This window comes from Ambystoma mexicanum, chromosome 1p, assembly GCF_040938575.1.
Source record: "Ambystoma mexicanum isolate Mex_15411 chromosome 1p, UKY_AmexF1_1, whole genome shotgun sequence".
NCBI lineage: Eukaryota > Metazoa > Chordata > Amphibia > Caudata > Ambystomatidae > Ambystoma > Ambystoma mexicanum.
In genome coordinates, this window is record NC_090921.1 from 1,042,254,233 (window position 1) to 1,042,277,318 (window position 23,086).

Sequence of the window (23,086 nt, forward strand, 5' to 3'; positions counted from 1 at the left end):
GACTCAGCCAAAACGGATGGAATTGTGAAGCGCTGAAACTTGCCTCACCTAACACATAAGGGCAATGTAAGTGAGTCGAACAATAATAGATAAGCCATTCAATCTCAAAGCTGCCTGACATATCATGACGGCCTGGAGAGAGTTTGGAGGACTTTCAAGACGTGCTGATATTCCCCCAAACGCAGTAGCCAACAATGGTGAAAAAAAAAACCAGCTAAATGGAAAGTTCTTGTCTCTGGCGATAGTAAAACCTTAATGCAGGCACCAAAAAAACTCCTCGATCACAAATGCTACAAACAAAAATACCAGTAGCGAGCTTTCATTTTAGCATGTTAGCATTGAGGAATGAGCAATTAAACATGCACATTTTGGCAGAACATATGGTAATTCGAAAACAATTCTCACAGAATCGTGCCATTACAAACACCCTCATGCCTACAGAAATAACCTAAACTGTCTTCATTTGGCAGAAGGGGCCGTCCACCAGCCATTTAGAATATGTCCATGCATAATCATAAATGCAATAACTGCAGTCATGGCCAACAAGAAACGAGTTGGAAGCAAAGCAGAAATGCGCCTACAGTATATAAACCCTCTAATTGCTTTGCATATGTAATATGTACACACGAAACCATGTTCATAAATGGTATGATTTTCCCTGTACTTAGGACAAGCAGTGCTTCATTCATTTTATGAACCCGCCTGAACTTGAATAGATTTCCATCCCTTTAAACGCACTATTGTTGTAACACAATGTCAATGTATGTCTGCTGTATGAGCGTAGCTATAGTAAATAATGTTTTTTTTTTAAATGCCTTGCCGGACTCTCCGTACACAGGGTGCTGCATGTTTTTCAGATGCTCGCCACCTTCCTTTACAAACTTTTTGACCATATGATCCACTGGGGAGGTCAGGTCTGACACCTCAGATGCGCAACTCGAACTACTCCTGCCAACACGCCCGCCACACAGTCATCTTTTGCGACTCCTGTAAGCAAACTGGGCAAATGATCTGCTCCAAGAAATGACCATCAACATTAACTGCAATCAGAAAGTCGAGCAAGTGAGGTATAAATGGGAGCAAGTGATTTGCCGACCAAAATGAGTCACTCTGTCAGAACGCACAAGATAGTATAAAGGCCAGCGCATTCCACCACGTACACTTCGCAAACATGCCTGATCCCGTGCTCATTATGATACTGCTCGACCTAAGAGATGAGGAGGGAACACTTGCACGGGAAGAGAGTCTGTTGTACAGGCCATGTTGCGGTTCCGCTTTCCCGCATAAGTTATACTGCTTTATTCTGCGGCAGTCGGAATTGGCATACTGGACTTTTCATGAGAAGACAATCCCTACAGTGCAAGTTCAGCTGGAATGAGGCTTGCGCTTCTTTTGAACTGGGTCCTAACTTTGCTTTTCTGACTGACCTGACAGGCCATTTCAATGATTTAAATTTAAAGTTGCAAGGAAGCAAAAATCTCATATCAGATCTGTTTGAGGCAGTTTGTGCCTGGAGAAAGGGATGCTGGTAAACTACCCCGCATGTGCAGAGGTGTTCCCCCATGACAAGTATGTAGGATGGTATCGGCATGTGAAGGTCCTGAAGGAACTGGAAAATGTTTTTGATAATCGTTTCTCACAATTCAAATCCCAGCGAGCCTCTTTTAAACTTTTTGCAGACCCTTTCTCAGCTGATGTTGACAGTGTGCAACCCGAACTGCAACTGGAACTGATTGAACTTCAGTTGTAGTGCCCTCAAAAATGAGCACAGAGAGATGCCTTTATTAGTCTTCTATCAGTCTCTGGACACTGCTCAATTCCCCAATCTGTCACGGAAGCATTAAAGATGGTATCTATGTTTGGCAGTACTTGCAATTGTGAGCAGATTTTTTCACAAATGAAACTACATAAATCCAGCCTAAGGACAAGACTAACTGACCAACATCTCCATGCTATCCTGAGAGTAGGAACAACCTCACTGGAGCCCGAGATCCAGAAACTGACAGCTGAGAAACGCTGCAATGTTTCTCACTGATCAACTATGTCTGGTTCACTGTTTCATCCTGTATGATTTGGGGAAATGTATAGTACAAAATGTAAGTTTTAAATACAAATAAAACGGTACACCTCCAAAAAGGTGTTTTTTCCAACTGTCATAGTGTTTGGTTGGGGGTGAGGGGGCCATGGGGCATAGTGTTTGGTTGGGCGTTGAGGGAGCCATGGGGCATAGTGTTTGGTTGGAATTGAGGGGGCCATGGGGCATAGTGTTTGGTTGGGGGTGGGAGCCATGGGGCATAGTGTTTAGTTGGGGGTGAGGGGGCCATGAGGCATAGTGTTTGGTTGGGGGTGAGGGGGCCATGGGGCATAGTGTTTGGCTGGGGTGGGAGCCATGGGGCATAGTGTTTAGTTGGGGGTGAGGGGGCCATGAGGCATAGTGTTTGGGGGTTGAGGGGGCCATGGGGCATAGTGTTTGGTTGGGGGTTGAAGGAGCCATGGGGCATAGTGTTTGGTTGGGGTGAGGGACATGGGGCATAGTGGTTGCTTGAGGGGTGGGGGCCATGGGGCATAGTTTTTGGTTGGGGGTCAGGGGGCCATGGGCCATAGTGTTTGGTTGGGGGTTGATGGAGCCATGGGGCATAGTGTTTGGTTGGGGGTTGAGGGAGCCATGGGGCATAGTGTTTGATTGGGGGTTGAGGGAGCCATGGGGCATAGTGTTTGGTTGGGGGTTGAGGGAGCCATGGGGCATAGTGTTTGGTTGGGGGTTGAGGGAGCCATGGGGAATAGTGTTTGGTTGGGGGTTGAGGGAGCCATGGGGCAAAGTGTTTGGTTGGGGGTGAGGGGGCCATGGGGCATAGTGTTTGGTTGGGGTGAGGGCCATGGAGCATAGTGTTTGGTTGGTGTGAGGGCCATGGGGCATAGTGTTTGGTTGGGGTTGAGGGGGCCATGGGGCATAGTGTTTGGTTGAGGGAGCCATGGGGCATAGTGTTTGGTTGGGGGTGAGGAGGCCATGGGGCATAGTGTTTGGTTGGGGGTTGAGGGAGCCATGGGGTATAGTGTTTGGTTGGGGGTTGAGGGAGCCATGGGGCATAGTGTTTGGTTGGGGGTTGAGGGAGCCATGGGGCATAGTTTATTTTATTTTATTTATTTGCATTTGTTAAGCGCACTTGCAGCCCATGAGGCATCGAGGCGCTGTTACAGAGGAAACACAGATTAAGATTAGATTTTTTTTTTTTTTTTTTTTTTTTTATTTGTCTTAGTTACGTATTTATAACGCGCTTAAACACTCGGAGGTTTCTAAGCGCGGACCCGGGGATCGAACCTGTTGTGGCTTTGTGTCGTCTTGCTTCCAAGACGCGCACGCTGCCGCTGTGCTATCCTCCCGGATAGTGTTTGGTTGGGGTTGAGGGGGTCATGGGGCATAGTGTTTGGTTGGGGGTGAGGGGGCCATGGGGCATAGTGTTTGGTTGGGGGTTGAGGGAGCCATGGGGCATAGTGTTTGGTTGGGGGTTGAGGGAGCCATGGGCATAGTGTTTGGTTGGGGGTGAGGGGGCCATGGGGCATAGTGTTTGGTTGGGGGTGAGGGGGCCATGGGGCATAGTGTTTGGTTGCGGTGAGGGGGCCATGGGGCATAGTGTTTGTTTGGGGGTTGAGGGAGCCATGGGGAATAGTGGTTGGGGGTTGAGAGAGCCATGGGGCATAGTGTTTGGTTGGGGGTGAGGGGGCCATGGGGCATAGTGTTTGGTTGGGAGTGAGGGGCCATGGGCCATAGTGTTTGGTTGGGGTGGGAGCCATGGGGCATAGTGTTTGGTTGGTGTGAGGGACATGGGGCATAGTGGTTGCATGAGGGGTAGGGGCCATGGGGTATAGTGTTTGGTTGGAGGTGAGGGGGCCATGGGGCATAGTGTTTGGTTGGGGGTGGGAGCCATGGGGCATAGTGTTTGGTTGGGGGTGAGGGGGACATGGGGCATAGTGTTTGGTTGGGGGTGGGATCCATGGGGCATAGTGTTTGGTTGGGGGTTGAGGGAGCCATGGGGAATAGTGTTTGGTTGGGGATGAGGGGGCCATGGGGAATAGTGTTTGGTTGGGTGTGATGGGGCCATGGGGCACAGTGTTTGGTTGGGGGTTGAGGGAGCCATGGGGCATAGTGTTTGGTTGGGGGTGGTGAGGGGGCCATGGGGCATAGTGTTTGGTTGGGGGTGGGAGCCATGGGGCATAGTGTTGCACTCCAAGAGTGAACCCAATAATAAAGCTAAAACAGGCACAGTTAGGAGATGTACATCCTTTGCTTTTTGAGGAAACCAGACTCAACGAAGGTCATATTCTTGGGCAACCCAAACAGAAAAGTATAGCAGTCCAAAATAACGGAATGCCCAATCAAGGGTCAATAAAATGTATATAATTTAATTAAACAGACGATATACAATAACTAAATCGAAATAAATTATAATGGAAAATGTGCAGTACAAAATGTAAGTTTGAAATGCAAATAAAAATCGTTACCCCTCAAAAACATTCTTTTTCCATGTGTTTAATACAAATTGGGGGTTGAAAAAGCCTCCTGCCACGCCCCGCCTACCACCCCGCCCCGCCCACATTTACTTTTCGGCCCACTATAGCCCTCATGTAAGGTACTTTCAGCCCTCTGTCAAAATCAGTTGTGCACCCCTGCTGTAGAGGCTACGGGATTGGGCAATAAAGTTTGTGGGTGTTTACAGACAGACTGCACTACACAGTGTATTTGTTGACAGAAATGCAGAGGGTGCGTTTATGGCTGTGTGTTTCACGAGGCACAGCGTGCGGGATTTAGGGGATTCTGACATGCATTGACTGAAAGTGAATGGAAAACACTGTGCAGTGGCTACTCATTTTGCAATCTATCATGTGCATGTGTCGTGGTATGGAGTAGCTACAATGAAGTGCCTGATTTTGGTTTCTCTGTGTGATACTTTGGTGACACGCAATCATGCCTATATTATTATTGTTCATTGTGCAGGGAAAATTGCACAGCATTTTATGAGTTTCTGAGCCGTTTGTGATGAAGGAGGCACTTGCCCAGTTCATGCGTTTGTTTCCGATCTCTTGCATACGTTTCTACCACATTATGCAGCCGCCGATGTGGCAGCGTCATTTTCTATTTAGTATGTGAATGCAGACAGTGCAGTACATTGCAACGAAGTGTATTTGTGCCTTTGTTCGCCATGTGCCAATGGCATAATTCACCCATGGGAATATGACGTTTCACAGCACAAATACTTTTCCCCAGCTATAACGTTCATCTTACTATGCCAGCCATCCCGATTTCTGCACACCCCATCTAACTTGGCTTGGTTCCCTTCTTGAAAGTAGCGGTATTTCTTTTACTAAGTGCAGCGCACTGACTGTCTTGAAAACGCTCTGCAACATGTAATGAAACCTCTTTGCACAGCGACCCCCTTTCTAACCGGTTTAACTATAGTGTTTACCACACTGCCACGCCTCCCGTCCTGCATGCGTGCATTGGCAATTCCGTTGTTGATCTGTGAAAGGTGCCACAGAAGGAACAGGAAAGGTCCGGTACAGAAGGGCCAGCACCTGCCTGGATAATATAGGGGACGTGCCGGGAGACAGAATTATTGGGTGCCTTCACCTACAGAGGCGCCAGGCATTGTAATGCTCCCATAAGGATCGTTCCCACGCACTTCCAAGTACCTTCCCTCTTTACAGTAGCGCATTGCAGTACATGCGCAATACAATGCCCTTTTGTGGATAAGGGTCTGTAGCGCGGCATATGGTTTGCAAAGGTTGTTTTACAGCTCTGCTGCCCTACGGGATTGCCCCTCTTGTTGCTCGTAGCAAATGTGGGAAATGCTGTACATGAAAGTACCGTACGGAATTGTTGCAAGAGCGGTAGCCTGCCCACTGGTCCCTTCTGCTTTGATTTCATTTGTCGTCACATGCAGTACAAACTCTTTATGCTACGCCTTTAGTGTTAGGGGTAGCATTCAGGGATATATATACATTGTGTAATACAAGAATGTTTACAACAATGCGAAACACAGCATTATTACGTGCAGCAGGAAGCCACTTATTCTGTGCGACCCATACAGCTACAGTGCTTTCTAACCACCACTAAGGTTGTTTGTGCTCTGCATATTCTGCTGTTTTTGCAACTGTACGACCGGCAGGCGACCTCTTCATACTTTCCGTCACACTTGTTAGTCCTTGCAGTGCACACTGGTGGCACGAGTTATGGTTGCTTAGCTTACCATATTTGTCGAATTTCAGTTTTTTTTCTCGCTTTTACCTCCCTTTAACAATGTTTCCGTTTGTGTGTGTGTGTGTGTGTGTGTGTTTATATATATATATATATATATATATAGATATATATATAATATGCTTCTTGTTGATGCCTGTCAGTACCAAAAGCGATGTGAGAAAATAATGTCTTTGTTCTCTGTACAAGGTGCCATGTAACACTATAGTTGCCTAAACAGGTCTTATTATCTGCACCTCTTTTCCCCCAACGCTCTTGCCCTACCATTCCCAAACATGACAACCATATTTTTAAGGCCAATAGCCGGCAATAGATATAGTAGAGTGGTTGACATGGGTAAAGACTTACCATCAGGATTCTGAGCGTAGCTTTTAAATTCATACTGTGGTCGTGCATATACTTGGGTAATATCTAAACTTAGAACATCTCATTCACATGACTGCAGGTGTTGACGTAGTATATAATCCCTAGTAAAGTTTTGCTTCCTCATCCAATTCCAGTTCCAATTGTGCAAGCTCTGGTACAACTATGGAGAACCAGTTTACATCTCCAACGGCGAGGATTGAATTATAAACACATGTAACTTAGAACCAGTGCTGCCGGCACATGCTGCTCATTTATGTAACTGAACAAATAGACTGTGAATTGCTGAATATATGCTGTTTGGAATCCAAAGATGAAATAATGTTAAGTTGTACAAAGTTACAACCGTGGTATGCACTGAAGAAGCACATACAGCTTGGCATGGCAGTAGTTAATATTTTAACCCAATGATGGGCCGCTACTAAGGTCGTATAGATGTGTTAGGAGCATTGAATATTTTGTGACGGTTTGTTTTGGAAAACCGAAAAAGACTAAAGCAATGCTGCAGATCAACTTGCCACTAGGAAAGGGATCACTGTGATTTTAACGAAAAATGAAATAACGAAAAAAAAATTTAACGATCCCTCCCACAAGCCCCCATTTCCCTTGGTTTATAACCCGCCCCAATCCCCTCCCCACCCGTTTTAATCCTTTACCCAACCCCCATACATATTATTTACCAATAATTGGGTATTCTTCGGTTTTTAGGGTTCGTTTAAAATGTATTTTGCTATTTTCAATTAGTTAATATCACTGGATACCCTGCTAAACCTCTATCACCTTTCTCTGCTTTCGAAATAGTTCAACAATTATTTGCCTTAACATGATTTCTTTAGTGTACTGGTGTGATGTTTTTGTGTCATTTAATAGTCCATCTAATTGCCATATCTATGGACCCTGCTGACGACAATGTACGTGCCAAGAATCGACCTCTCCGCAGGACTGTGTTTGATCGCAGCAAACATGCACATGTTATTGAAAATCTTCACTGCTACCTGTGCGAGGTGGATGTGTAAGTACAAGAAGCAAAATTCTGAAACTATATTTGTGTGTGGTGGTCTTATAGGGTAATGGTCTTGAAGATGCAGTTTATGCATTTTATTCCCTGATACTTAGCCAGGATTTTGTTTTTCGGTTTTGCCTTCAAGTCCTGCTGGGCCATTGTTACAAGTATTCATTACCTTTTCTGAAGCTAAACATAATGTAATGTGAAGTAGTCTTTTATGGTTCTACTTCTGCTATTTTTGCGGTCTTTGATGCTAGGTGCATGAAAGAGGGGACAGGGAAGTTATTGGAAGGAGGAAGCGAGGCAAGATGCAGAACCTGATTTTTTGATGATTTCAGGTCATAAAAATGTGTTTTCCGCCTTCTGGTATGTTTCAAGGTTAGTTGGGGTGCAGAAACCTAGGCGAGGTGCATTTGGAAGGAAACCCCAAGTGTAGGTTTCCTGCTGAGAATTTGGTTAGGTTGATGGTTGCTGGAGGGCTGTATGTACCAAGCTAATGAGACAGATGTTGAGTTTGGATGGTCCTGATGTTTTCAAGGGACTTTGAGAGTAGCAGGTGTCCCTCTGCAGTGTGTGTGTGTGTGTGCGTGCGCGCGATCACTCGAGCAGAATAGTGTAAACTGGAGAGTAAAATAGTTAGCAGATTAGAGAGGCCTGCAAACCATAAAGAAGTCACATACAGTAAGGCATTACATGGTATAGCAAAGCATTAAAATATGGCATTCCCACACCTCCCACGTGCCTATATAGATAGCCTCAATTATCACTTTGCCACTGTCAATCCTCTCTCTCGCTCTTTCATATTGTTACATTGTACTCAGTATGTAATAAGGATCAGGGAATGACAAATTAGGGTGGGCTGACTGGGTTCTCCACTCATTACTCTAGTTGAAGTACTAGGGGTTCTCTGATGCATGAACATTTTGTTTGAGAGTTGTTTGGCTTCCAGTGCTCATTTAGTGTTTCTTAGAATGTGCCCTTATACCCCATCCCCTTTCCTTCATGCTCTTTGACTACACATGCAAGGCTGGGGGGGATTGGAGCCATTTACCCTCAGAAAATAATCTTCACGTTAATTTTAAATGCTTTTGTGCATTGCACGCACACACCATTATGCCTCTTTATTATTATTATTTATTATTCATTATGCCTTACCACGTAATTCATCTGTCACGTGCAGACAGAGTGGAGACTCCAGCTCGGGGTGCAGCTTTCTTACCTTTTTTATTTGTCATTATTTCAAGTGCTTTTTCTTGATTTCTTTTGATTCTTTTTTCCCCTTCTGGTGTCGTGCCAGCTCCCAGTCCATCTTCTTATGCTAGGTAAATCCAGATTCAGCTCTTGGATCAGCTGTGAACAGCAGGTTCCCATTGCGAACCAGCACTCCTTGTGTTTGGAGTGTTTCTGATCCGACCACCGTTGGGACTACTGTTGACCCTGCAACTTGATTTTGGTAAAGTCACTCGCAGGTACCTTAAGTGGTGGGAATTATTTTCCAAAACTCCTCCTCAGCATCTTCAAGATTTCTTATCCCATGTTGATGCTTGTGGTCTAAGTGACCTTGCCTCCTTCAGGGCACCTTGGCCTGGTGACTGCTTTCTGGGAGTTTCTCATGCTGAGCGAGACTCCAGTGGCTCTCTGCTTGCTGGAGGTGACTCTGAGGTTTCCCAATCCAGGGATGAAACCGGGTGCAAGCCTGAAGTTCCCTGTCAAGGGGCTAAACTCACTTTATCCCGGCCGGAAGGGGCCTTGCAATCCCTTAAGAGCGGTTAGACATTCAAGGTTCAGTTGATCCCCCTTCTTGACCCAAATTCTGTGTCTAGGCCAAAGGATCCCACAAAGGGCCTAAGACCTACCTGGAGTCCAAGGCTCTCTGCAAAGTGGTTAGAGCACATACAGTGTGGAAGGGTCTCCCCAAGGAATCTAGTCCCTGCATGTCAAGCTCTGTGGCTCTTACTGGTTCCTCTTCAGTGCCAGCGACTACCTTAGTGCAGTCAGGGTGTGAGGCAATTGCCAAAGATTGGGGTTGTAAAATGGGGGACAGAAAAGAGTGGGAAGCCATGTTGGCCGTTTCGTCTGTCCCTCAGGTACACTAGATGGGAACAGGGCCTCAAAAGAGTGGGAAGGTACATTTACCATTCCCACTGAGCATCTGGCATCACAAGCCCTTTCCATTCTGTCACCAGGAGGAGGAGGCCAGATTCTTATCTTTCAGTGGGTTTAAGATTTTTCAAGGCTGTAGAGCTGAACAACCAGATAGGCTGGCTTTGGTCCATAGACAGAAGCAGCAGTACTTCACCTCTTGCGGATTCTTCCAGGGTACGTCTTCCTCATCCACCAAGCCCAACCAATGAACTTCTGGTTCGCCCTCATGCCACATCAGTGGGAGCAGGAGGAGGGTCTTATGCCTAGAGGGCAATTTCTGAAGATCCCTGGATTCTTTCAGTGGTGAGATTGGGTTTTTGTCTCCTCCTTTCGTGCCTCTCCCACCACCAGTTCAGATCCCTGCTTTTAGCTCAGAAATTACGGAAGTTGCTTAACCTCAGTGCAGTGGAAAAGATAACCCTCACCAGCCCGTCCATGCAGAGAGGTTTTTTTTCTGCATGTTTACGGTACTGAAATTCACCCAGGCAGACCTGTGTACCATCCTGGATCTTTTCTCTTCAACCTCTCTTCCTCCAGAGCGGTTCAAGATCACACTGGTGCAGATCTAGTTAGCCCCCAGGCAGGGTGACTGGCTCTGTGCAGTGGTTCTTTAGAACGCATTCCTCCATGTTCCAATATAAGACTCATCATCAGTTCCTTCATCTCTTCTTTAGGGGCCGGAGGTTTCAACACCAGGTGTTGCCCTTCGGGTTGTAAGGGAGGAAGGGTCTTTTCGCCCCCCCCCACTGTACATTGCGCATGAAATGAATATATTGCTCATCCCATCGCGGGGAGACATCCCCTTGTCTTTCCTCTGACGACTCCATCTATTTACTAGGCCGCACAATGATTTCTAAAAAGGCATCTCTCCCATTGTCCAGCGCCGCACACAGCCAGCCCTGACACCCCCCCCCCACCTCCTCCCCTGTCTGCACCGCACTGGCCCTTTTCTCTTGGAAGCCCACGCGTGAATTGTTGCAAACAGATACAGTATTCTTTCTCTTCCTCTGAGCTCATTGCCCTGTGTGTGACCGGGGTGAATCTTGACTTGTGTACTCATCCATCTCCACAAACCTGCATGTTCCCTCTCTAACCCCACTTTCGCACCCACTGCTCACCAAACCCAGACCCCTCTATCCTTTTGATTATGACCCCCTGCAATGTTTAGAGCAAGCACCCACCACAGTCTTAAGCCTCCCCTGCACCATATATCCAATGAAGAAACAACACCTATCAATCTGTGTCCTGAGGCACCTAGTAGATCAAACTCTTTCGTGGTAGGTGCTGGGATTAAGGCACTATGTTTTATTGTTCCTTGAGGGCAGAGTATAAGCTGGATATATAGTTGTTAGCTGAACCTTTATAGCACCTCCACTAAATGTCAGAGTTTAATGTTGATTAGTTGTTTCTAGCCCTTTCTGTATTGTCGGAATAAAGAGATTAGTTAGCCGATCTGTGCCCGGCGCCTCTGACCTTCACCCCTCTCAGATGAGCCCAGCTGACCCACGTGCTGCAAGAAGCGACAGCCCAGCACCAACCAATGAGGCTGCACCAGTCCAGTATAGCCCATAATGTAACTTTGTAATGAACCAATAACCATGTAGTATTCATCACCTATACTGTTAGTCACTGGTGACGAAATCTCTTCTTAAAATGTGATGTTTTTGTTCTGTTTGGCAGAGCGCTCTGAGCAGCAGAGTCCTCTGCGTGCATCTTTTACCTGATATAAACTTTGTTCAACTTGTAATCTATCTCCTACTCTCATTCCCTACTGGGGTGTGTCCATTTATTCTAAGTTTGGGATTTGTATTTTGGGAATGGCCGCCTTCAGGTTTGAATGCAGCACCAACTACGTTTACCAAATTGGCAGCGGTGCACATCGACTCCAACTGGGATTAATGGATGGTCTGGGCTGGTAGCCGGGAGGAGGCATCTACCTTTCTAAGGTGATGGTTGGATATTCTCTTACAGCTGGATCTTTGTGACCCAGAGGAAAACATTTTGGATGGCTTCCTGAAGCCGGACCTTCGTTTTGTTCCTGTTTGCATACATAGTTGGTCAATGTCTTCCCCTCGGGGTAGCGTGTGTTCGGGGGACGTGTGGAAATCTCTAATGTTCTGTTGACTGGTAACTTTACCAGCTGCAACACAGATGGTGACAGCTTGGTGGTTCCATAGGCCTGTAAGCCAGGCTTAGAATGAGACGCGCACAGCTCTATTTATCTTCAAACTGCAAACAATCTACTCTGCATCAAGAGATGGTGATCCCTCTCCCAAAGATTATGAAGAACTTGGTAGAGCAGTTGTACCATTCTCCAGGTTGGAGTTCTATTTTCGGACCATATACCTTTTATGACAGTCACTGCAAACCCATCCCTCCTGGCTGGGGGATGGCCCACAAGTTGTAAGGCCATGACTTGTGGTCTCCGTGCAGTGGCTGTTGCACATAAATGTGTTGGATTTGCAGGCAATTTTCTGCTCCCTGGAGGAGTTTCTCGCAAGCATTTCAGGTTGTCTGGTCCAGACCTTCACTGACAACACTTCACAATATTTTACATCAACAGGGTGGCACGAGATTGCCTTAGATAGCCCTTCTAGCGGTGGAGTTGAGGGAATGGGCCCTGACTCACATTATTCACCAAGCCTCCACATTTTCCACAGAAGAAAAGCCCAAGGAAACTGACTCCCTTAGCAGGAGTGACCATGACAATCCTGAATGGGAGTTGCATCCTCAGGTAATCCAGGTGCTGTTTTGGAGTGAGGTAATCCTTTGGTGGCCCCTTTTGCTGCTCCTTACAAAGTGAAATGTCCTTTGTATGCTTCCTATCTGGAGGAAGGGCCCCAACTCTTTGGGATGCACCCTGTCAATTGGCTGTTCCTCTGTGCTCCCCTCCCGGCTGATTCCTACATCTTCCTGATGGCCCTGGGAGTCTAGCCAGGTGTAAATGATTCTGGTTGTTCCTTGTTGGCCGGCGAGGGTCTGGTTTCTCAGATCAGATGTCGAGAGCCGCTAATCTGTCCCCCATTACTCTTACCTTAGGAGAAGCGTCATTTTGTCACAGGATAAAGGGGGAAGAAGTTCTGCACCCCTGCCCCAGCCTCCGAGTTTATCAGCTTGGTTCCTGAGCGGCTAGTCTTTGTCCTTCTTATTGTGTCTGAGGACAACATATGGGTCATTATGGCAGCTAGGAAGGACTGCATGTGAGACTGGTACAAAGGCAAGTGGGGCCTTCTTTCTTGCCACATGTGTCTTGGCAGACCAATGAACCCCTTATGTGATCTGGATTCAGTCATCTCCTTAATGTCTGGTTTGTCTTTCTTGTGGGTTTAAATAGTTACTTGGCGTACCTAGATCCCAACTATTGACTTACAAGGGTTACCTTTTTTTTATTTTTGTTTGACCCAGTTGTCAAGACACTTTATTGGATTGCTCTTTATTTCTCCCTGTTGAGGGCTCCTCACCTTTCATGGTATTTGAATGTGGTCCTTGCAGCCCTTGTTTGCAAGCCTTTTGAGCCCATGGCCCTTCTACATCAGTTTAATCTCATGGACAATGGCATTTCTTGGGGCAGCCACCTTCGCCCACATGTTGTTGGGGCTTCAGGCCCTAGACGAAACAATAGGTGATGACTGGAAGGTTTAGAATTTATCTTAACCTCCGGCACAGCTCTGAGCAACCCTCCAAACCATTGTTCTTTAGCCTGCCAAGCCATTACAGGGAGGGGAAAGGCCATATGCAAATCAGGCTTGGTCCCACCCCAAAGGAGCAGTCCAGCACGAACTGCTGTGGCACATCCCTTCTGCACAAGACCACAAGCATTCCCAGACATGTTTTAGCCTCATTGGTTGTCATCAGTGAGGGGCAGTTTGACTCTCTAGGCCCATCAGGCTCGAGACCTACGTCTTGGCCTACCCGTCCCACCCAGGTGACTTGGACAAAAGAAAAGGTGATGGCTAGAAGATTTAGAATTAATCTTATCCTCTGGCACAGCTCTGGGCATCCCTCCAAACCATTGCTCTTTAGCCCTTTCAGCAGTGTTGCCATATAGTCGTATTCAGGATGCTTCATTGTTTTGTCGGTGTTCCATGTGAAGAGATTTATCTACAACCACCTCCTATAATCCAACCTCATACAGAATGGTCCCTCTGTAATCTAGTGTACACTGCATCCTGAAGTTTTAGTTATAGGACTATAGGCTTCCTATCTTTGGAGTGCCTCTCTGTTCTCTAAGTGGTTTGTCTTGTGGACAGTTTCATATAATTGTTTTAACTCTTTTTATTGTCATTTTGTAATGAGAACATGCCGTCAATGTAACAGTGTGACGGTTTCAGTAACCTAAACCCCTTCCCTCCCCCCCAAACAACACCTTGCAGTATATTGGTGCAGTACAGTTCCTCCTCTCGATTCTCATGTCCATATTTTGCTGAGTGTGCCCTGTCTGCCCGTTGTTGATTATGCTAACTGTAACATTGCCTTGTTCAAGCTGTGATGGTTGGGTTTTCGTCAACCTTAGTTGTTCTCCCCTTCTTGGCGGGACTGTGTGATAAGGTATTGTGTGTTGGGACCCCAGATGTCTTTGCGTTTAGACTGCAGGTGCACTAGTCGCCCATACACTGTCTCCATTTCGTTGCAGAATAGGACATCAGCTCGCCATTGCCCCATATTGGGCGCTCGAGTGCCACCCCACACATTGCCACACGTCTTTTTGCTAGGATTAGTAATTGCCCTGCTAGTTTCCTGGTATGTTTTGGAATGCCTTTGGTATACCGCAGAAGTGCAATCAGTGGTGTTTGTGCCACGTCCTCCCCCACTATCGCGCTCAGTTCATCGAAGATCTGTGACCATAAACGTCTCACCCTTTGACATCCCCATGCCTGCCATGTGTAGAAAGTCTGCTGGCGATGCTGTACAACGCTGACAATTTGCGGAAGTCTCTCGGAATAAATTGTGTATCATCGTTGGAGTATAGTAGCGCTGATGTAGGTATTTAAAGTGGATGAGATTAAAACTGGTATTAAGAGCCACCCCCCCTTGTTTCCCTACAGCAATATTCCCACGTCTCGTCTGTCACTGCGCATCCCCCAACAATTGTTCCCATTTGGATCGGGACGAGACGTCTCCCCTGCTTCTAAAGTCCATGCATTTGTTATACAAAGCGGACAGCACTTTATTGTCTTAGTTTCTCGAAAGCATGTAGGCTAGTATGGGGGGGGGGTGGTACGGATTCAGTAGGGAAACAGTGAAAAATTTTGTTTCAGGGAGTCCCTCAGCCAAAAATACAAGAACATATCAAGTGGCGTTAAGTCCCTCCTTGATTTTCATCTTTTCCATCGTCGGGAATTGGCCGTCTGGAAACAGATCCCCGAAACAGGATATGTTCAGGCGCTTCATGAGTTTTACATACCCTTTCTCGCACGTCAGTGGTACTCCTGGAATATATGATTGGGAGATTTGGGGAGTAGGTGGTTTTCCCCTTCTCTCTATGCTCGATACAGGCCCACGATCTGCATGTTAATTCTATCATGTTTGGCGCTCTCGGGTTTCTGTTGGTTGATGTCAGTATAAACGACCTTAAGAGGAATGGGGCCTCAGTGCCCTCTCTACCTCCATGTGCCTCCTGTCAGTTGGACCTCTGAACAAGTATAGTAGGTAATCCCGCCTGTGCTGCCTCATAGTATACTTCAAAGTCTGAAAGTGCTAGACCCCCACCCCTTTTCCAGGGGGGGCACTGATTTCTCCCATGCCACACGCGCCTGCTTCCCGGCCCATATAAACCAGAAGTATTTCGGAGCCTAGCTCTCGAAAAAACTCCCATGGGGGTAAAAGCGGTACATTAAGAAACAGGTATTGGAAACGCAGGAGGAGTACTATTTTAACCAGCAATATCCTCCTTTATAGGTTCATTGGCCGTTCCATCCATCTTTGCACTGACTATTTAGTTTGATCTAACGCATGGGATATTTCTGTTTGTATAGTTCCTCTGGGGATCGAGCTACATTTATTCCTAGGTATCTGGTGTGAGAGTCATTCCATTGGAATCCTAGGATATCGACGCACTGCGTGGTACCCGTGTGAGTGGGCACAGTACGGATTTTGTGGCGTTAATCTTTAGCCCAGAGTATTGCCAAAAGGCCACCAAGTCTGCTATGACCGGACCTAGGTTGTGTGCCGGGTCCGTGATGTAAAGCATCATGTCATCCACATAGAGGGAGATGATAACCCTGTGTTTGTGCAATTGTATTTCTCTGTTGATGTGGCTGTCTCTAATCCCCTCTGCTAGTGGTTCGATGGCCAATGCAAATAACAGTGGTGTAAGCGGGCACCCCTGTCGTGTGCCTCTTTCCAAGGGTATGCTCCGAGTCAGGCCGTTCACCCAGATCTTTTAGCGTTGGTAGAAGTATAGAGTAGCTGGATCATGGTGATAAATCCCTCCCCAGCCCCATTCTACGGAGTACCTTGAATAGGAAGGGCCATTCTACCGAGTCGAACGCTTTTGTGGCGTCTAAAAGTGCTGCTACTACGGACTCATCTTGTTGGACAGCTGCCATTAGCCCGTATATTCTGCTGAGCCCATAGGAGGTGGATCTACCCGGAATGAACCCAGATTGGTCCGCCTTGACACACCTGTGCATCAATGGGGCCAGTGTAGAAGCTAAAATGTTGGCCAACACCTTACTATCAATATTTAAAAGGGATATTGGGCAGTAGGAGGCACTTTCGTCTGTGGCTTTTTCTGGCTTCAAGAGAAACACCACCACTGCTTCCCACAGAGAGTCCAGCAGGCGGCTGGCCTTTATACTTTTTCGATATACTCTAGTAGGTGTGGGGCTAGTTTAGTAGCAAAACATTTGTCAAATTCAGCTGTGTAGCCATCTGGGACAAGGGACAGCCAGCCATCCCCTTTCTTCCTTTGTGCACCAGTATAGCACCACCTGATCCAAGTATTCCCCAACCTCTTGTTGCGTTACTTAAATTTGTGAGGAGTATAGTTGACTATAGAAGGTGCAGAATTCTTGGACGATGTCAGCATCCCCAAATCTCACCTCCCCGTGCTCCTCCTTGATGGAAGAGACCCGGCACTTCTGCATTTCTAGTTTGACAGTCCTCGCCAGCACCCTGCCAGGGCATTGTCCCTCCTCATACTGACGCGCAGCTGTTTTACCCTGGAAGAATTTCACTTCTCTGGTCTAGCTCATTAAATAGCTGCAGTTGTTTCTTAATTTCAGCACGTTTGGGTGTATTCACCCCTACTGCTTTTGTTTGCAATTGTTTTATTTGAGCCTCAGTTTCTTTTAGTTGTCGCCTGATTTGCTTAAGTATTCCAGCCTCCTTGGAGATGCATTCTCCCATAACAACGCATTTAAAGCTTTCCCATAGAGTCGCCTGTGATCTCACCGACCCAGTGTTTAGTTTGAACAAGTTGTCTATGGCTGTAGATAAGCCATCCCGGAATGCCCAATCTGTCAGACTGTTGGTCTTGAGTACCCAATTCGTTCTCCCCGCCTTCTTATCAGGTAGTGTTAGGGCCAGGTGTACCGGTGCGTGAACTGACAAAGTGCGTGCTAGGGCGGTAATTTCAACTACCCCCCCACACCCGTCAGTGTCTGAGAGATCAGAAAATAGTCCAATCTGGATGCTGAGCCGTGTACCGAGGACTGAAACGTATATCCCCCTCCCCCAGGGTGCCTCATTCTCCAACGTCGTCTATCTCCCATGACCAGCACATGTCATGCAGCTTGTTTGTTATCTTAGACACTGGACGGGTGGTTCCTCCTGTTCCATCTAGGTCAGGGTCCATTACTGCATTAAAGTCCCGCGCCCAAATGATTTCCCCAGCAGGGCGGGGGTTCCCCTCTTATTGCCTCGTGATCCACCCCAGGGTTTCCACGAGTCCTGATTTGCTCTGTAAAAATGTATCCGGCTGTACACCCAACCATGTATTGTCCCACGTACCATTATGGCGCACCCCTCCCGATCTTTGCACCGGCCGATCAGCCGGAACCCCACTGTGTTACGTAGCATTATGCATACTCCCCTGGAGTACGCAGAGTATGACGAAAAATAGCGATGACATTCCCATCTTTGTTCGAATTTCACCTCCCTCGAAGGGGGTCAAGTGAGTCTCTTGCAGGAATGCTATGTCCACCTGGTGACTTTGCATATATAAGAAAACCTTGTAGCATTTAGATGGACAGGTCAGGCCCCTGACATTCCATGTCATGCTATTAAGTGCATTTGCCATTTTGTGGTAACCAGTTTTTGGACATCCCAGCTTTTCCTGAGCTTGTCATTTGTGGCGGAACCCAGTTCTGGTGACTAATTAGAAAAGGTAGCACTGAGGGCTGCAGACCTAACTTTTGCTCACGCATGAGCTGCGCTAGGGGACCAGCTATCCTAGCAGTCCTGTTTGCTTACAGTGTTCCGCCTGCCTGGACTTGGACCTGTGGCCATCTTTGTCCTCTGTTGATGTATTCTAAGGGGGATCGTCACCTTGTCCATTGTTCTCCCATCTGCGAGGCATTCTGGGCAGTGACTCCAAAAATCCATTGGCTTCCTCTGGGGTGTGAAAGAATAGCGTGCGGCCGTCATGCTCTCCTATTAGTTTGGCCAGAAACAACATTGCATATTTAATGTATCTTGTGCTGAGTCTTTTCTTGATCTCAATGAAGGTCTTCCTAGAGGATTGCTCTTTCTCTGAAAGGTCCGGTAAGAGGCGTATTGGTGCATCTTGGTAAGTTATAGATCCCAATTCTCTAGCTCTCCTGAGGGTCCAGCCTCTGTCCTGGTAGTTCAACAGTCGAGCTATTATGGGCCTCGCAGGAGCCCCTAGCACTGGGCGTTTCCCACTGGGGATGTGATGGGCCCTTTCAACAATGAACACTGCTGAGAAGCCGTCTCATCCAAGGGACTCTCTGAGTAGTTCCTCCAACATCTTCTCCATGTTGTTGATCCCCAGCTTCAGGCACCCCAATAATTCTTAGGTTATTTTTGCGGAACCTAGATTCAAGGTCATCCTGTTAGTCTGAGAGTTCTTTTGACCATGGTCATGTCTCTCGTGGTGGTGCGGGATTCCTCCTAGACTGTGGACATCCTGCATCCTAGTGGTCCCCATGCTTATCCAGGCGCACTTGCATGTGGTCCATCTTACAGGTTAGTGTTTAGTTTTCCATCAACGGACTGTATGCTCGCTTGCACTTGATGTTCTTGATGTCTAGAGTCTAGAAGTGCTCCCCTGGGTCCAGCGCATTGGGTGGGGTAGTGTCCCATGAGGAGCCCTCACCAGAGGGCGAATGTTTTGACATTGTAGCTGCTCGAAGTGGAGCTTCGATTGTTGTTTGTTGGATTTGTGGGAATTCTACAGGGTGCCACTGGATGGTCCTAGGGCGTACTCTCCCACCAGCAGACACTCCTTTTATCCTTTCAAATCTGCGTCATCACCCCCAGGCCCTGTTCTCTCCTCTTCCTGGGTCTGCTCTACTTATGGTGAAAGTTGTATGCACCGTCCTGGCTCATCCCTCCACTGTGTAGGAGGTAGCTAGACAGTTGTCCCTCGATTATGTTCTCCTTCACTTCAACCGGTATCAATGCGGGCGGATGTTGCACTGAAATCTAGTGTAATGTAGTGCCTGTCGTAGGCTTTATTTATTCCACTTATGTTCTGCGCTGTGTAATGTGCTGCGCGCCCGCACGGAGGAGGGTGAGCCTGCTCGGGGAGCCAAGCCTAGCTGGGGATCACTCTGTATCTTTCCAGGCATCTAACTGGGGAGAGGAGCAGAAGTGTTGTTTCCCCGGGGGGTATATCTGATGGTGCTTGGGGGACACGTGGTACACCGGAGTGGGGTCCGGAGCTTTCTTAACTACAAGACCACTCCGCCTCTGTTAGTTCGGTGATGTCCCCCAGCTCCTTACTGCTGTGCAGATGGGTAGTTTGGCAGGGGCGGCGGGGGGTTGACAAAAAGCGTTCAGTTGTTAATGATCCCACAGGCTCCCGAACGCGTGGGCCACCCGCCACACTCCTCACCTTAGGTCCGGTCTGGCTGAGAGCAGGGATCGTCTCCCCTTGATCTGGGTCCCACCGTGGTCCGCTGAGTCTGAGCGCACTGGTAAGTGGGTTTCCCGGAGGTGCCTCGTCTCGCCCACTGCTCTCCAGTGGCTAGTCGTTGGCGGCTCTGGCTGATCCTCTGACCCTCTCACTCGCTATCCAGGACCGGGGCACCTACGGATGATTAGGGTCCGCCACGCGCTAGTCCTCTGCTAGTCCCCTGGATTAGATGTTTAGAGTTGCATGTGCGCTCTCCTCCGTAGGTACGCCTCTCGTCCTTCACGGTTAGGGTGCCTGGGTTCCCTTATATGTGTTCCCCACCAGTTTTGACTGTTGTTTTTCGTTGTTTTCCACAGTTCTTGGTAGGCTGGACGTGGCCGGATCTTGTCGGAATATCTCGGGCTGGCTGGGAGCTCACAGGCCGGCAGCCATCTTAGCTGGGCTCTCTAGCGCCCTCCCCGTCTTGTGGACAGTAGCCATCCAAGTTGACCATTGCTTGCTGGATAGTTCTTGCATCACAGAGTGATACCAATGTTAGAACCTCCCTTGCCCCCCCCCCCCCCTCAAGGGCTAGCTTGCCCATGCATTGAAGGTCAAGGCTATTATGACGGTGTTCCACAAGTATGTCCTGTGATGACTCTGATGGTGTCGTCACTCCTTTCCCAGCGGTGACCTCTCCCCTTGTGTCCAGGGGACGGCAGCTGCTACCTGATCCTGACCCTCGGGGCGGTTACATAAGGGAGGATCACATGGAGGAGGCAACCCTCAGGAGATTGACACGACATAATCAGATGAGTCATGGTATCCCCCTTTTTTCCTTTGAGGATGCCCCCTCCATTCCCCATGCCTTAATTTCATATTGTCATAGCTCCCCTCACACACCTATGAGGTTTACTGAGAATACTTTTACAAAGTCTGCATGGGAGTCATCAACAACTGACTTGCCTGTCAAGACTACTGTGAATATCTTCCCAGACTCTGTATTCAAGTCATCCAGAACTGACTTCCCTTGGCCTCAATACAAAAGTTCTGTAACGAGGAAGCTGAGCCGAGTAATAAAGATCAATGAAGGCCAAGAGCACAAGCTGCGCTCTAGTTGTTGCACATACTTGATGTTAGCACATTTGTATTTTTGTATTTGTTTATTATCTGTATTGCGCACCGAACCCTGAGGTAACTGGGTGCTGGAGAAACTTAAGTGTTACTGGCAAAAAAATGTACAGGGATTTTGACAGTCGAGAAAGACCTGTGGTTACAGTTAGGTCTGGCAGGAGAGTTTAAACAGAGACAAAAATAGAAAATAAACAAATATGATATGTACAAGTATTCCTGTGAGTGGAATGAGGACCTGAGTGTCATCTGCATAGTTGGTGTAGATTACACCCAAGTTATCCAGGCGATCGAAGACGAGCTTCGTGAATATGTTATAGAGCGTTGGAGAAACGCATGAGCCCTGAGGGACCCCACAGTGAATAGGGATAGGATCGGCAAATGCTGAAGGCGAGAAGATTCTAGTGGTGCGGTTGGACAGGAAAGATTCGATCCAATTGGTGGCGAAGGATGCTGTAGTGGTTAGGTGGTTTGTTAGGGTTTGGTGATCGACTAAATCAAAAGCTGCAGACAGATCTAACAGTAGTAAGATTTCCAAGTTACCTTTGTCCTTTGCCTCGTCCATCTGGATTTTTAGGTCCATGAGTGCTGTCTCTGTGCCATGTCTGGGACGGAAACCTGACTGTCTAAGGGCGAGTACGTTATTATCCTCTAGGTGTTTCTGGATTTGCAAGTATGCAACTCTGTCCAAGATTTTTGAGAGGAAGGGGATGGTCGTGATGGGCCTGTAGTTTGTGGGGATTTTAGGGTCGAAGTTTTTTTTTTGTTTTTTTTTAGGAGGGGCATGACCCAGGCCTCCTTGAGATTGTTAGGGACATGGCTGGACTTGAATGAGGAATTTATCAAGGTGCCGGGGGACAGATATTTGGCTCATTCCTTAATGATGGAAGCGGGACATGTGTCTCTTTGACAAAGAGATGGTTTTAGCCCTTTGATGGTTGTCTTCCACCTCTTTTGGAGTGACTTGGGAGAAGAAAAAAGGCGGGCAATTGAGAGGAGGTTGCTCCTGCTTAGGCTTAGTGGGTTAAGAGTTTGATGAGCTGTTCTTTTTAGAGTCCATTTTTCTTTGTAGCATAGCTATTTTGTCGGCTAGAGCTTGCACCAAAATTCAGCACCAGGCTGCATCCATGGTACAGTCCTCGGTTGGGGGTGCAGGGGATTCCAGTTCCTTTAGTATACTAAAGAGCTCCTTAGTGCTTGATTTAGCGTTAAGGATTCTGGCGTAAGTTTCTTTTTTAGTGGCTAGGATGGTTGCTTTGTAGGTTGAGGCTGCAGAGGCGAACAGGAATTTGTTGTGAGAGGATGAATATTTACGCCAAGCAGTTTGTCGTTTTTTTGGCGTTCCTTAGGACTTTTAGTTCAGGCGTGAACCACTTATTAGGTGGGCAGTTGATTTGGCTTTCTTTAGCTTTAGTGAAGCTGTGATATTTAGGGCTGACTCTAGGGAGTCGTCGTAGAGATCCACTAAATTAATAGTCTAAGTCTTGATAGTTGGAAGGATCAAGGAGGTTATTAATGAGGCCTGAAGCTGGAAATAGTGATGCTGCAATTTCTGGAGAGGGTGGGAGGTGTGTTTAAACCGCTGAACCAGCTGACGGGGAGAGACTGGCTGTAGAAGTCTTGTCCTCTCGGTGCCGACCGAGGGACCGCTGGGCTGGTGCAAGGTCAGTGGAGCCAACCGGCTTGCTGAAGAAGCCGATGAGAGTAGACTGCAGGAGATTGTACACTGCGAGGACGCAAGAAGTGTAAGAACTTCACCCGTGCGTTCGCAGGTACCGAAAGGCAGCCTCCACACTGCCCGAGTACGGAGGAATCCCCAGCAGGCGAGCGGAAGCCGTGAGAGGCACAAACCACACAGTAGAGGCAGCGAACCTGGAGAGGGAGCAGGGCACTAAAGAGCTGCTGCGGGCTGGCCGTGGTAGAAGGGACGTATGCACAGAAAGCCAGAGAGCCACTCACGGGCACCGCGGACACCGGGGCATTTTGGCAATTCTACGAGAGATTCAATATTTCTTAGAGACAGAACAAATATAAGAGACTGTCAAGTTTGAAAGTGTGTGCAATATACATATGAGAAAATCCCTGGCAGGAGAGTACACCAGGGATATGCAAGTTACAAGTGTGTTCATATAAGAAAGCCCAGCATTGAGAGCATACCAGGCAAGAT

At 47.6% G+C, this 23,086-nt stretch overlaps 1 protein-coding gene across 2 annotated transcripts in view; it reads left to right on the forward strand.

Annotated features, from left to right (window-relative positions):
- Window positions 1-23,086, forward strand: part of LOC138447857 (palmitoyltransferase ZDHHC1-like) — a 1,205,337-nt gene that overhangs the window by 240,712 nt on the left and 941,539 nt on the right. For both annotated transcript variants that reach the window (XM_069604299.1, XM_069604307.1), the window contains one exon: window positions 7,453-7,628. In XM_069604299.1, coding sequence (XP_069460400.1) covers window positions 7,453-7,628 — 176 coding nt within the window. The remainder of the gene's footprint in view (window positions 1-7,452; window positions 7,629-23,086) is intronic.